The following is a 15,367-nucleotide window of genomic DNA, read 5'->3' as shown; positions in this document are numbered from 1 at the left end:
GTAGAGCACAGAAGGGCTCAGTATGGTTAATGTTGGGAGCCACACAGTAGGGAGTGAAGCAAAATAATTTAATAATATATTTTTGTTTTGATTTGACACATACTGTTCCAGGGCTAATGTGAACCTGTGACAAAAAATCAGAGTTAAAAGCTATCAATCTCCCTGTTAATCTCAAATGGTAGCAAATACAAAGAACCAATTTTGCAGTGATGTCTTTCATGTGAACGAAAGTTCAGAGCTCTTCTGGAAAGAGTCTGTATAGTAGTGGAATTGCACAAGTGAAAATGAAGTTTCTTGATAGTCTTTTTGCAGTTATCAGCACCTGAACAGTGGTTTTGAGTTGCTGAAACTGAGAATCACATAGGGTACGTCTACACTGCATCCCTAGTTCGAACTAGGGATGCAAATGGAGACAACCGAAGTAGTTAATGAAGCGGGGATTTAAATATCCCACGCTCCATTAATATGATCTCGCCGGCGCGCTAGTTAGAATCACAGCTGATTCGAACCAGGAAGTACGCACCGGGACGCGTTAGTTTGGACTAAAGCCCTTAGTCCGAACTAATGTTACTCCTCAAAAAATGAGGAGTAACATTAGTTCGGACTAAGGGCTTTAGTCTGAACTAACGCGTCCCGGCGCGCACTTCCTGGTTCGAATCAGCTGTGATTCGAACTAGCGCGCCGGCGAGATCATGTTAATGGAGCACGGGATATTTAAATCCCCGCTTCATTAATTACTTCGGTTGTCTCCATTTGCATCCCTAGTTCGAACTAGGGATGCACTGTAGACGTACCCATAAATAGTGAAGATAATGGATTTCATTATTCAGAATTGTGACTTCCCTATACTTTTGCTGAGTTTTGAATAAAGTTATTCTGGCCATGGCTCATTTAATCATGAAGGATTCTTTAGTACCTCTTCAGATTGAATCAGCCATACAGTTGGTAAAACTGGTTAAGATAAAATAAGAGCTCCGTCTTGAATTTCAACGTATATCAAACTTAAATACAGTATTTTTGAACATTTGAAGTTTGGTTAACTTTACTTTCATTATTATGCATCCTCTCATTCCACTGCATGTCCAGATCCCAGTTGGGAACAGAGGTGGAAGTATTGAAATGCCACAAGGAAACTTGTTATCACACAGTTTCCCAACTAATTTTGCAGACCCAAGAGGCTTCAGTAGTTTCAGACAAGCATCAAAATGTTAGAGTGTTTGTTATCTGAGCCAAGCCAAACCCTTTGAGATGCAGGCTTTCCATGCTGATCCACTTGTATAAGTAAAAATGCTTTGAACTTGGTGTAAAAGGCCACCCTATAAACTGTTGATTTATTAGCTCTCTTCTTTATATATATAAATGTATCTTCAGTCTGATTCAAATGTAAAAATCTGGTTTATTAGTGTCTTTTTTTCTTACAGCTGTTGAGATATTCATACCAGACCTACTCTTTATTTTTGTCTAATTCTTAAAAATAAATATTCCAATATTCCACCCATTTTTCTAAGCTCAGCAATCTGAAAATTTGAATATAAATATCACATTTCAACATGAGTAAATAATAAAAAATAGGTTTTAAAGTGTCCTTTAATATTTATATTTAAGTAAAATATTTATTTTTGCTTTATTCTTTACTCTTTACTTTGAATTTCTAATTTTTCCTCACAAAACTAAATACATGTTTATAATGGTTTCTCCACTTAAGCAATGGATAGCTATTTCCAAACAATTCTAGCTTATATTTATGTATTATTAAACACCAAAAGTAAAAAGTTTGACAGCAAGGTAATCTTTCATTTAACATGAGTAATCTCAGTCTGAAAGTAGTTTAATATAAGAGTATAATATTTAAGATTAACTTTGTGTATGTGTGTGTGTATGTTTTACAGGCTTCTGGCGCAGATGCCCTGGAGTTAAATTTATCATGTCCTCATGGCATGGGGGAGAGAGGCATGGGCCTGGCCTGTGGGCAGGTAGGACTTGAACAGCTACTGCTTTCATGTCTGTTTCTCAATGCACTGCTAGTGCATTTATAGTTATACCTCGGGGCAAAGACACATAGAAAAGATTACTGGCTTGAGATTTTCAGGTCTACCTTGTTTAAATATTTAGAGTGCTTAAAAAGTGGAAAATGACTGAAGCTGACAGAGTGTTTAATTTTATTGAGGACAAAAATATGTTTGTTTGAAAGAAAACAATAATGAAAAACAAATAACTTGCAGAAGTCAGACACAATTTGCTGCTTTTCAGTGCAATGTCTTTACTTTTTAATTAATGTTGATCAACATCTTTTGGAATTACATAGTATAAGCTTTCTAAATTCATAGTGGCTTTATGGTACAGGGAACACAACACAAAAATTGTATCATTTTTAGCATATGATTCTAAATCCTTAATTGTGTTTTGGCAATTACAAAAAAAAGAAATATATTTATTATTGATGGGTCTGGTAGTACCTCCTAGAGCTAAGGTTGTCCAACACTTGATATTAAAAAGCCTGCTTTCAGTCATTTATTAAAAGGGTTAGAAGGATTACATTTATCAGTAAATGTTGGTAAATGTCAATTTTACCATAAATACAAAAATGTTTCCATGGATAAAATGTTTCCATTAAACCTTGAAATATATAAATGGGTAAAGTAAGAAAAATGCTGCTTAAGAACATTAGAATCTGGTTTAAAGTATATTTTGACATGCATTGTTGATGATTTGTGTCCTAATAGCTATAAAGCTTTAACTTTTTAAATTTCATTGTGTCATTAAATTACTGTTGTCTGATTCCTGCATAATTTTTGCATGTGAAAATTTAAACTGATAAAAATAAAAAGAATTAACATAAACATTGATACTATCAATCAACATTATTTAGAAAAATCTGCCAAGGCTATTTATAACTTTGCCACAAGTTTACCATTTGGACTGAAATTTTCCTTGCCAGGTGTTTGAGTCATGCTGAATTATTTTTAAATTTTTCAGCAAAAATAATTCAGTAGTTGCAGAAGGTGATACTAATGGAGAATGTTGTTTGAATCTGATTTTTTTAAATATTTATGTCCATTTCATTGAGAAGAAATAGCACCTTCATGCTTTGGAACCAAGGCTTCAAATGTGGTGGGGAAAGGGACAAGACTTGGAGGATTATTTTGTGTTAGTAATGTGCCTATTCTGTTTTCTGTGAGAATGACTTCCCTTTGAAAAATCTCAGTTTGCACATGCTCAGTAGAAACTTCTTAGAGTATTGCAAATACGTTCTCCAAAGATTCCCTCTGAACAGAATATGCTCCAGCCAAGGAACACAGATGCTGAACCAGACTTTACCTGCAATCACTGCTGCAGTCTGCTGTAGTATTGGCCACCAGAACTGAGAGCAGAGAAACTGTCTGTCCTGTGCTCTGAGTTTTTCCCCATTGGCTCTTAGGCAGTGTGGAAGAGGAAGCCACTTGACTCAAATGCAGGCAGAAATCCTATGGGGGAAATAGTATATGATCATGTAATTAAAGACTGTCACAATGCATATGCACTAGGGGTCTGAACAAAGGTTGCCTCAAATCTGGAATATCATAATTTTTGAGTGCTTGACTTTGCCACTTTAATGTTCTTTTAATGTAGTTTTTATTGGTGATATATTGGGGAAGAGGGAAATCCAAAAGATGGCTTCTAATTTGATCCTTCATCTTCATTTGATCCTGAACCTAAAACAATTTAGAACGTAAGCACGAGGCAAGTTAACAATAATGTTTTATTTTAAACCATTGACTTGATATGTAAGAGGAGTCATACAATTTCAGTGGAGCTATGGCTAACCTTCAGTTGATGCTCAAGATTAGTTCTATCAGGTATAGTACATAGAAAAGATTATTTCTTGGAACACTGTTACCTATGTAACTTTTAATGACAGATCTGGGAAAAGAGGTAAACTGAAGTGACAAAATTTGCAGATGATAAAAAACTGCTCAAGATAGTTAAGTCCAAATTAGACTGTAAAGAGCTTCAAATGGATCTCACAAAACTAGGTGACTGGACCATAAAAGGACAGATGAAATTCAAATTGATAAATACAAAGTAATTCATATTGGAGAAAATAATCCCAACCATATGTATAAAATAATGGGGATTAAATTAGTGATTACCACTCAAGAAAGAGACCTTGGAGTCACTGTGAATAGTTCTCTGAAAACATCCACTCAATATGCAGCAGTAGTTTAAAAAGCTAACCAGATCCTGGGAATCATTAAGAAAGTGACAGATAATAAGACAGAAAATACCATAATGCCTCCATAAATCAATGGTACGCTTACATCTTGAATACTGCATGCAGATGTGGTCACCTCATCTCAAAAAAGGTATGTTGGAATTGGAAGAATTCTAGTTATAGAAGAACTAGAGGACACCAAATGAAGTTAATGGGTAGCAGGTTTAAAACTAATAAAAGAAAGTTCTTCTTCACACAGCGGATAGTTAGCCTGTGGAACTCCTTGCCAGAGGAGGCTGTGAAGGCTAGGACTATAACAGAGTTTAAAGAGAAGCTAGATAATTTCATGGAGGTTAGGTCCATAAAAGGCTATTAGCCAGGGGATAGAAATGGTGTCCCTGGCCTCTGTTTGCCAGAGGCTGGAGAAGGATGGCAGGAGACAAATCACTTGATCATTGTCTTTGGTCCACTCCCTCTGGGCACCTGGTGCTGGCCACTGTCAGCAGACAGGCTACTGGGTTAGATGGACCTTTGGTCTGACCCAGTACGGCCATTCTTATGTTCTTATGTTCATCTGTACGGAGTATTCAAGATGTGGGTGTGCCATGGTTTTATATAGCGGCAATAAGATATTTTCTGTCTTATTCTCTTTTTTAATGATTTCTAACATTCTATTTGCTTTTTTGATTGCCACTGCATCCTGAGTGGATGTTTTCAGAAAACTATGTTTTCAGTGAACTGTCCACAATGACTCCAAGATCTCTCTCTTCAGTTGTTGTAGCTAGATTAGCCCCATCATATTGTATGTATAGTTGGGATTATTTTTCCAATGTGCATTACTTTACATTTATCAACATTAAAATTCATTTGCTATTCTTTTGCCCAATCACTTAGTTTGGTGAGATCTTTATTAAGCTTTTTGTAGTCTATTTTGGTTTTAACTATCTTGAGCAGTTTGGTATTATCTGCAAATTTTGCCACCTCGCAGTTTACCCCTTTTTCTAGATCATTTATAAATAAGTTGGACAGATCCTTGGGGGACCCCATTGGTTACCTCTCGAAACTTACCATTTATTCCTACCCTTTGTTTCCTGTCTTTTAACCAGTTATCAATCCATGAAAGGACCTTCCCTCTTATCCCAGGACAACTTACTTTACTTTCTACACCAGTCATGATTTCATAGACATCTATCATATCCCCACTTAGTCATCTCTTTTCTAAGCTGAAAAGTCCAAGTCTTTTTAATCTCTCTTCATATGGGACCCATTCCAAACCATAATCTTTTTTTTTTGCCCATTTTCTCAACCTTTTCCAATACCAATATATCTTTTTGAGGTGAGGCAACTACATCTGTATGCAGTATTCAAGGTGTGGGCATACCATGATTTTATATAGAGGCAATAAGATATTCTTTGTCTTATTCTCTAGCTCTTTTTAAATTATTCCTAATGTTCTATTTGCTTTTTTGATTGCTGCTGCACACTGAGTGGATGTTTTCAGAAAACTATCCACAATGACTTCAATATCTCTCTCTTGAATAATTGTAGCTAAATTAGTCCCCATCAACTTCTTGGAAGAACATGTTGTGAAGGTCAACAGTAGAACAGGTTTAAAAAAGAACTAGATGTATGTATGAAGAATAGGTCCATAAATTACTATTAGCCAGGATGGCAGAGATGGTGTCGCTAGCCTCTGTTTATCAGAAGCTGGGAATGGTGATATGTCACTTGGGGTACATCTAGACTACGATACTGTTTCAGGATATGTCCAGTATCCTGAAATAGCATTTTCCATGTCTTTACAGCACACCCGTTATTTCAAAATGCAATCAAAATAACGGGCGTGCTATTCCGACATCCTGTTAAATCTCATTCCATGAGGACTTTGACTCCCTCAGAGAACTAACTGATGGGCAGGATTTCCTGGGATGCTTACATGAAAGGGAAAGGAGTTCTGCTGGCAGTATTTTAAAGAAGCCTTATTAAAGGCACAGGAAGAAACCATCCCGATGCGCAGCAAGAAAAGCAAATATGGTAGGCAGCCAGCTTGGCTTACCGGGGACATCCTTGGTGAGCTTAAACACAAAAAAGAAGCTTACAAGAAGTGGAAACTTGGACAGATGACTAGGGAGGAGTATAAATATTTTGCTTGAGAATGCAGGAGAGTTATCAGGAAGGTGAAAGAGCAATTTGAATTGCAGCTAGCAAGGCATGTGAAGGATAACAAAGGTTTCTACAGGCATGTTAGCAATAAGAGGGTGATCAGAAAGGGTGTGGGGCCCTTACAGGATGAGGGAGGTAACCTAGTGACAGATGATGTGGGAAAAGCTGAAGTACTTAATGCTTTCTTTGCCTCTGTCTTCACAGACAAGGTCAGCTCCCATACTAATGCATTAGGTAACACAGTATGGAAAGGAGGTGGACAACCGTTGGAGGGGAAAGAACAAGTTGGGAACTATTTAGAAAAGCTAAACATACACAAATCCATGGATCCAGATTTAATGCATCTGAGGGTACTGAGGGAGTTAGCAAATGTCATTGCAGACCCTTTGGACATTATCTTTGAGAACTACAAATGTAGTGCCCATCTTTTAAAAAGGGAAGGACAATCCAGGGAACTACAAACCAGTCAGCCTTTCCTCAGTCCCCTGAAAAATCATGGGAGGGGATCCTCAAGGAATCCATTTTGAAGCACTTGGAAGAGGGGAAAGTGATCGAGAATAGTCAACAAGGATTCACGAAGGGCAAGCCATGCCTGACCAATCTGATTAGCTTCTATGATGAGGTGACTAGCTCTATGGATATGGGAAAGTCAGTGGATGTGATATACCTTGACTTTAGCAAAGCTTTTGATACGGTCTCCCACAATATTCTTGCCAGCAAGTTAAGGGAGTATGGATTGGATTAATTGACTGTAAGATGGATAGAAAGCTGGCTAGACTATCGGGCCCAACAGGTAGTGATCAATGGCTCGATGTCGGGTTGGTGGTCAGTTTCTAGTGGAATGCCCTAGCGGTTTCTAGGACTGGTTTTAATCAATATCTTTGTTAATGACCTGGATGAGGGGATGGATTGCACCCTCGGCAAGTTTACAGATGACACTAAGCTAGGAGAAGAGGTAGATATGCTGGAGGCAGGGATAGGGTTCAGAGTGACCTAGACAGATTAGAGGATTGGGCCACAAGAAATCTGATGAGGTTCAACAAGGACAAGTGTAGAGTACTGCACTTTGGATGGAAGAATCCGAAGCAGTGTTACAGGCTGGGACCAACCAGCTAAGTAGGGGTATGTCTACACTGCTACCCTAGTTCAAACTAGGGTGGCTAATGTAGGCATTCGAAGTTGCAAATGAAGCCCAGGATTTAAATATCCCAGGCTTCATTTGCATCTTGCCGGGCGCCGCCATTTTTAAATCCCCGTTAGTGCAGACTCCATGCCCGCGGCTACACATGGCATGGAGTAGGTAGTTTGAATTAGACTCTCTAATTTGAACTACCGGTACACCCGAGGTATGTCTAATTCAAACTACCTACTCCATGCCGCATGTAGCCGCGGGCACGGAGTCCACATATCCTAGCAGTTTTGCAGAAAAGGACCTGAGGATTACAGGGGATGAGAAGCTGGATATGAGTCAACAGTGTGTCCTTGTAACCAAGAAGGCTATTGGCATATTAAGTTGCATTAGGCAGATCTAGAAAAGTGATTACTCGCCTTTCTTCGGCTCTGGTGAGGCCACATCTGGAGTATTCTATCCAATTCTGGGGCCCCCACTATAGAAAGGATATAGACACGTTGGAGAGGGTACTGTGGAGGATGACCAAAATGATTAATGGGCTGGAGCACATGACCTGTGAGGAGAGACTGAGGGATTTGGGTTTGTTTAGTCTGCAGAAGAGAAGAATGTGGGGGGATTTGATAGCAGCCTTCAACTTCCTGAAGGAGAGTCCAAAGAGGATGGAGAAAGGCTGTTCGCAGTAATGACAGATGGCAGAAAAAGGAGCAATGGTCTCAAGTTACAGTGGGGGAGGTCTATGTTGGATATTAGGAAAAGCTATTTCCCTAGGAGGGTGGTGAAGCACTGGAATGGGTTACGTAGGGAGGTGGTGGAATCTCCATCACTAGGGCTGTGTCTACATTGGCACCCTTTTCCGGAAAAGGAATGCTAATGAGACCAGTCGGAATTGCAAATGCCGCGGGGGATTTCAATATCCACCGCGGCATTTGCATGAACATGGCTGCCGCTTTTTTGCGGCTCGGGGCTTTGCTGGAGAAAAGCGCCAGTCTAGACGGGATCTTTTGGAAAATAAAGCCTTTTCCGGAAGATCCCTTATTCCTGTTTTTAAGAGGAATAAGGGATCTTCCGGAAAAGGCTTTATTTTCCGAAAATCCCGTCTAGACTGGCGCTTTTCTCCGGCAAAGCCCCAAGCCAGAAAAAAGCGGCAGCCATGTTCATGCAAATTCCGCGGGGGATATTTAAATCCCCCGTGGCATTTGCAATTCCGACTGGTCTCATTAGCATCCCTTTTCTGGAAAAGGGTGCCAGTGTAGACACAGCCTAGAGGTTTTTAAGTCTCGGCTTGACAAAGCCCTGGATAGGTTGATTTAGTTGGGATTGGTCCTGCCTTGGGCAGTGGTCTGGACTTGATAACCTCCTGAGGTCTCTTCCAGCTCTATGATTCTATGAGGATTAAGGGACTTTTTGGAATAGCGGTCTATTTCAAAATATTTTCGAAATAAGCTACACAATTTGTGTAGCTCAAAGTGCATAGCTTATTTCAAGCTAATGCTGCAGTGTAGATGCACCCTTGATGATTACCTGTTCTGTTTATTCCCTTTGGGGCATTTGACATTGATCACTGTCAGAAGACAAAGTATTAGGTTTGATGAACTTTGGTCTGACACAGTATAGCTGTTCTTATGTCAGTTCTCAAAGGGTATGTCTACACTACAAAGTTAATTCGAACTAACGGATGTTAGTTCGAATTAACTTTGATAGGCGCTGTACTAGCGCTCCGCTAGTTCGAACTTAATTCGAACTAGCGGAGTGCTTAGTTCGAACTAGGTAAACCTCATTCTACGAGGACTAAGCCTAGTTTGAACTTACTAGTTCGAATTAAGGGGTGTGTAGCCCCTTAATTCGAACTAGTGGGAGGCTAGCCCTCCCCAGCTTTCTCTGGTGACCACTCTGGCCAACACCAGGGAAACTCTATTGCCCCCCTCCCGGCCCCGGACCCCTTAAAGGGGCACAGGCTGGCTATGGTGCCCATGCCAGGTGCAAGCCTGCCAGCACCCAGCTAGCAGACCCTGCACCTGGCACGGCTCGAGCCAGCCACCTGATGCCCCCCAGCCCTCCCCCTCTTCCCGGGACCAGGCTGGCGGCTCCCGGGAGCTTGCCCGGGACCGCAAGAGGCGGGCACCCGCCTGGGCTAGTGCGGACATCGTGGACCCTGTCCACGACCTCCGCACTAGGCACAGGAAAGTGGCCGTCTAGGGCAGGAGAGCTGCCAGCCTGGCCACCCTGGAGCAGGTGTGCATGAAAATCAAGGTGGTCCACTGAGACCCCTAACCCTGAGCCCTGAGCTTAGAATGGCCGTACTGGGTCAGACCAAAGGTCCATCTAGCCCAGTAGCCTGTCTGCCGACAGCGGCCAACCCTAGAGACAATGGAGGGGATGGACCGAAGACAGTGACCAAGCCATTTGTCTCGTGCCATCCCTCTCCAGCCTTCCACAAACTTTGGCCAGGGACACCACTCCTACCCCCTGGCTAACACCACTCCATGGACCCAACCTCCATCACTTTATCTCACTTCTCTTTAAACTCTGTTCTAGTTGTAGCCTTCACAGCCTCCTGCAGCAAGGAGTTCCACAGGTTGACTCTTTGCTTTGTGAAGAACAACTTTCTGTTACTAGTTTGAAGCCTGATACCCATTCCTTTCCTTTGGTGTCCTCTAGTCCTTCTATTATGGGAACTAATGAAGAACTTTTCTGTATACACCCTCTCCACCCCAATCATGCTTTTATAGACTTCTATCCTATCCCCCCTCAGTCTCCTCTTTTCTAAACTGAAAAGTCCCAGTCTCTTTAGCCTCTCTTCATATGGGACCTCTTCCAAACCTCTGATCATGTTAGTTGCCCTCCCCTCTCCCACCCTCTCTCTTCCCCTCTCCCACCTCCTTTTCCCAATCTCCCCGAGTTTTGTTCAATAAAGAGAGATTCTATTTTTGACCACACATTTTCTTTATTTTGTACATCAGGAAGCGGGGCTAGGGAAGGGTAAGTGGAAGGAGGTGAGGGAGGAATGGGGTACGAGCCCCCGATGGGGAGGACTGGGCTGGCTCTGCGGGCTTCTGGGGGTGGAAGTTCTCCTGCAGCCCCCCAATTACCCCCTCTTCCCAGATGGCAGCCTGCGGCAAGTGCAGCCGGTCTGATGGCCAAGTGCTGTGATGTGCCCAATGTGGGTACTCCGGGCAATCCAAGCCAGGACTGCTTTGCAAGTGGGGCACCCCTGAGAACTGTCTGTCTGGGGTGGGGGTCGGGTCCCTTTAAGCACAGCCTGAGGCAGCAGCTCCACGCTCTAAGTCCTCATCTGATGCCCTGCCGGCACTGCTTCCGGCCATCCTTAACCCTGGTTCAGGGTCCACTTAATGTGGACATGCTAGTTCAAATTAGCAAAACGCTAATTCGAACTAGTTTTTTAGTCTGGATCAGTTAGTTCGAATTAGCTTAGTTAAGTTAGTTCGAATTAGCGCTGTAGTGTAGACATACCCAAAGTTATTATTCTAAAAAAGAGAGATGAAAATCTATAAAAGATTCCAAGCCTATCACAGCAAAACTGTAACTGTTGATATAGGTGTTTTTACAACGTGTATTTAGTCAAAAGCAACAACAAACATTTGCCATAATCATATGTGATAGCTGATTAGACACATTCTGTCTTCAAATGGGGACATGTTGTGCATTTGTGGTTTATCTCAGTGTAGCATTCCATAGTTTCATAAAGAGGTATCATTTGGTCAGAAACAACCCTGAAGGACTTCCTATGGAAACAGAAATAGGCAGATTTCAAGCTAATTTTTGAGCATAAGTTACTTCCAACCTTAGCTGGCTGGAGTAATGTATGCATGTGAAGCTGCTTAGAAGTGTAGTCAGTAGGGAGCTGTCTGCCTACATGAGTTTTTACATATCTTTCAACTAGTGTAAAATGAGAGAATCAAATGCAAAATTTGAGCACTCATGGCTATCATGTGGATTAGTGACATCCCTCAGAGGAGTTTGTCTCTGTAAACCAATAAGATGACATTACCTATACATATATGTTTGTATATTAATAGCATTTCTCTGTTCGCCATACAATATGGATCTCTTTTTAATGTTTAAACTTACTATTTTCATTTAAATATATTTTTATCTTAACCGACTCAAAGCAGCCGCAGAGGGAGACCAGAACACAATTTAAATTCTTTAGACCATGCACACACTCTTGTTCCTTAGTGTTTTGGATCCGACTCAGGAAAATTGTTATTGATTTCTGATTAAGTTTGCTGATGTAGGGACTCAGTATAAAATGGGAGATACAATTAAGATTCATAGATCTCTCAATGATCCATCAAAGCGGACCATATCCAAAATGTAACCTTCTCCTTGAGGGTACACCATATTAAGCCATACGGTGCTATGGAGTATTCTGAGTTAAATCCCATAGGTGTTTTCAAATCCACCCCCAGGTAGGAAGTGAATGCTGCTGAGCTAAGTGATACTCTGAATCTTAAAAAGGAGCTAGAAGATTCTCAAGTAAAACAAAGAGGCGGGGCTTAAGACAAAAGAGCTATCCTGTTCATGCCATCAATCAGGAATTCTCATATTTTCTTTGTAACATGGGCCATATCTTAACAGAGGAATTGTCTGATGAACTTTCTACCTTCTCATCCATGATTGCATAACTACAGCAATTACCTGCTTGCATGGAAAGATAATGCTAGAAAAGTGTATTCATATTTGTGAGGGGGTGGATTAGGCCTGAGGCCCCTCTGCTGGAGACCTTGTGATCCTGCCACAGCTCACCCCAGAAAAAATGAAGTAGGGTATGTCTACATTAGCCCCCTAGTTCGAACTAGGGAGGCTAATGTAGGCATTCGAAGTTGCAAATGAAGCCCGGGATTTAAATATCCCGGGCTTTATTTGCATCTTCCTGTCCAGGCACCATTTTTAAATCCCCTTAGTCTAAACTAACTGCCCGCGGCTACATGCGGCAGTCAAATGTTAACTCGAACTAAGTCCTAACGTTTGTCTGCCGTGTGTAGCCGCGGGCAGTTAGTTCGGACTAAGGGGATTTAAAAATGGCACCTGGACGGGAAGATGCAAATGAAGCCTGGGATATTTAAATCCCGGGCTTCATTTGCAACTTTGAATGCCTACAATAGCCTCCCTAGTTCGAACTAGGGGGCTAGTGTAGACATACACATATAGTAGCTGCAGAGGAAGCAGACAATCAAGGGCCAAAAAAGCCATATGAAGTGAGCTGCAGAACAGAGCAGCTGTTAGTTGCTGTGTAGAACTCCAAGAGTGAAGACTAGAATGGCTGGCTGGAAGAATAGCAGTGCCATGGACAGTGTGGATAGATCATAGCAAACAAGACAGAACCAGGAGGTAAGGGCAAAGATGGAACAGGGCTACAGTGAAGTGATCTAGAGAATTAGAGGAGCAGTGGAACAGACATAGAAGACAAGGGTCTGCTATCCTATATAGTCCTTGGGCAGGTGTCTGGAGTAGAGGGCAGGACCAAGTCTCCCTGAAACTTCTCTGTTGGACTTGTACCCTGGAATGGGGTTTATTTTAGGCCAAAGGGCTGAGTCAATAAAGAGCCACCAAAAAGAAAAAGAGGGTGCAGGCACTTGTATTTGACAAAGGGGCACTGGTTAGAGGTAAGTGCTACCCCATTACAGTATTTCAGGTGTCTTTCAAGTGATAAAAGTTGATGTGTTTTTCTTCTTAAAATGATTGATTGACACTAGCTAATGGTGGTAAAAAAATTAATTTTGCTTTGTCAGAGTTTGGTGATACTGTTAAGAGTATAAACATAAACCTCATCATTCATTGGTGCTATTGTGCTGATTTTCTTAGTCCAATACTAATGTAGCCCTTCAATGTTTATATAATAGTAAATATACAGTCCTACCTGATATACACAGTGTGCCATTTTTTAAACTGTATTATTTTTCCCATATACATCAAAAATCCTAGCCCATTGCTGTTTTAATTATAGTCCTGACAAAAGTTTATACTAATCATAAACCCAACTGAGCACTGAAACAGTTCAATCCAGAAGACTTTGCTAAAGGTTTGCATTGTTTTCTCTCCCATATTATTACAGATTACTGATAAGATTTCATTACAGAAACAAATCTTTTTTTAAAAAATCTGTATGTTGGGAGTCAGGCCAAAATTGTCTCAGATTCTTTGTTAAATCATCAGCTTGAAAAGAACATTATGTTCAGATATACTGCCATTATTGTGATTGAAAAATCATATATTTTACAGCTGCAAGCTGTACATGTTTATTCCAGAAAACTCTTGCATTATCGTCAGTTATTTTCAGAAGGAGAAGCAAACAGTTACATTAGGTGATTGATCTGATAACCTAGGTTTGATGTTCATTCCCTTAGAAGATTTTTTTGTTGTTCAGATGGAAACCAAGATCCAACATGTTTAATGTCACATCTACTAAGAAATTTAACAGCAAGATGGTCTGTGACAATTCACATCCAAGGTCTTCAGAAGTTTTGATGTGCCTCACTACTCTAATGAGAGGGAAAAAAGAGCAGAAGAGTTTGCTTTACTAAATTTCTAGCCAATAGTTATTGCAATGTTGAGGCTAGAGATATGGAAGGACTAGGAGACAAAAAAACCACAAATATTTTCTTGGTAACTTGGAAAGAAATAGTATAGTGAGGAGATGCGCTTTTTCAAGGGTTCAGAAAAAAACTGACACATTTGGTCAATGTCTGTACATATACAGTATGCTTCTAAATGTTATTTTTAAGAGACTTAATTTATTTTACTAAAGAGCAAACCTAGTGTACTATAAACAGACATTTCATAGATAATGACACACTTGTTTATGAATATTTCCTAGCAAATAATCTTATCTGCCCTCCAAAATATATGACCTGCATATTTTGCAAATTCAGCTATAGGGTTTTATTTGAAGTTAGGCGGGGAGGAGTTAATGTCTATTAAATAAATGTACATTTGTACTGTGAGCATCAAAATGCATATCACAACCATTTACATGTAAGTTTAACTATTCAGTTCATATCTAAAAAGAACTTGCTTTTGTAAACCCCTTTTCTTATCTTTATTTTCATTTTACTTACACTCCATTTTCCTCTACTGGCTGCATTTATGGTATTATGTCTACAATTAGGAGAGCGGTTGAGCAACTTTCTTCTAAGCCTTCATTGTGTTATCCAAAAGTGTGGAAATCTGCAAAAAGAAAGCTACTGGTTACTCTACAGAGATGAAAGCTAGCTATGTGACATCCTTCGATTCACATCACCCTCCTTTGGAAATAAAATGATGAGTCTCCTTCTTAATTGAAGTGCACAGCTTAGCAAAATAATTTACTGCTGCTATGCCAGCAGGGAGATGTGAACTATTTTAAATAGGTGATCCCCTAAACACAATATGACTATATGTCTGCTTGTGTAGTACTCTTTCACCCTACAATATGTTGGTTTAGCAACTATACCACATACTGCAACAACTTACGCAAAGAATAATAGGAGTGTTCTACAGTAAGAGTGGGAATATTTTTTCTTGTTGTTTCAGAAGTTGTGTGTCTCATTTTTCACTTGTATTAACCATTTTATCAATGTTTAGTGTAGTGGAGGAGGCAGGCAGAGTTGTGTGTGCTCTCTTTGTCCATTATACCATTTGTTTTTCTTTAGTCAGTAAATTAAAGTAAGACACACTTGACTAAATACTCTCCTAGGGAAAATTAGTGCATCTCCACCCAAGTCAGTGTTGCAGTGACAGTTTACACCAGCAGAGAATTTATATTCTCAGGTCAGTGTTTTAACATACATAAGAAGAATGGCAGCTAACCATATCATGTTAAAAACACCTCTCTTTTTGACACAAACAGACCTAAATAATCATAGTAAGTCATTTATCTT

General features: G+C 40.4%; 1 protein-coding gene across 5 annotated transcripts in view; it reads left to right on the top strand.

Annotated features, from left to right (window-relative positions):
* DPYD (dihydropyrimidine dehydrogenase) overlaps positions 1-15,367 on the top strand; it is a 675,852-nt gene that overhangs the window by 512,019 nt on the left and 148,466 nt on the right. For all 5 annotated transcript variants that reach the window (XM_075936591.2, XM_075936588.2, XM_075936587.2 and 2 more), the window contains one exon: positions 1,890-1,973. In XM_075936591.2, the coding sequence (XP_075792706.1) occupies positions 1,890-1,973 (84 nt within the window). The remainder of the gene's footprint in view (positions 1-1,889; positions 1,974-15,367) is intronic.

The sequence above is a fragment of the Pelodiscus sinensis genome, chromosome 9, assembly GCF_052426305.1.
Source record: "Pelodiscus sinensis isolate ZL-2025 chromosome 9, ASM5242630v1, whole genome shotgun sequence".
Classification (NCBI taxonomy): domain Eukaryota; kingdom Metazoa; phylum Chordata; order Testudines; family Trionychidae; genus Pelodiscus; species Pelodiscus sinensis.
This window is presented reverse-complemented; position numbering and strand designations above follow the sequence as displayed.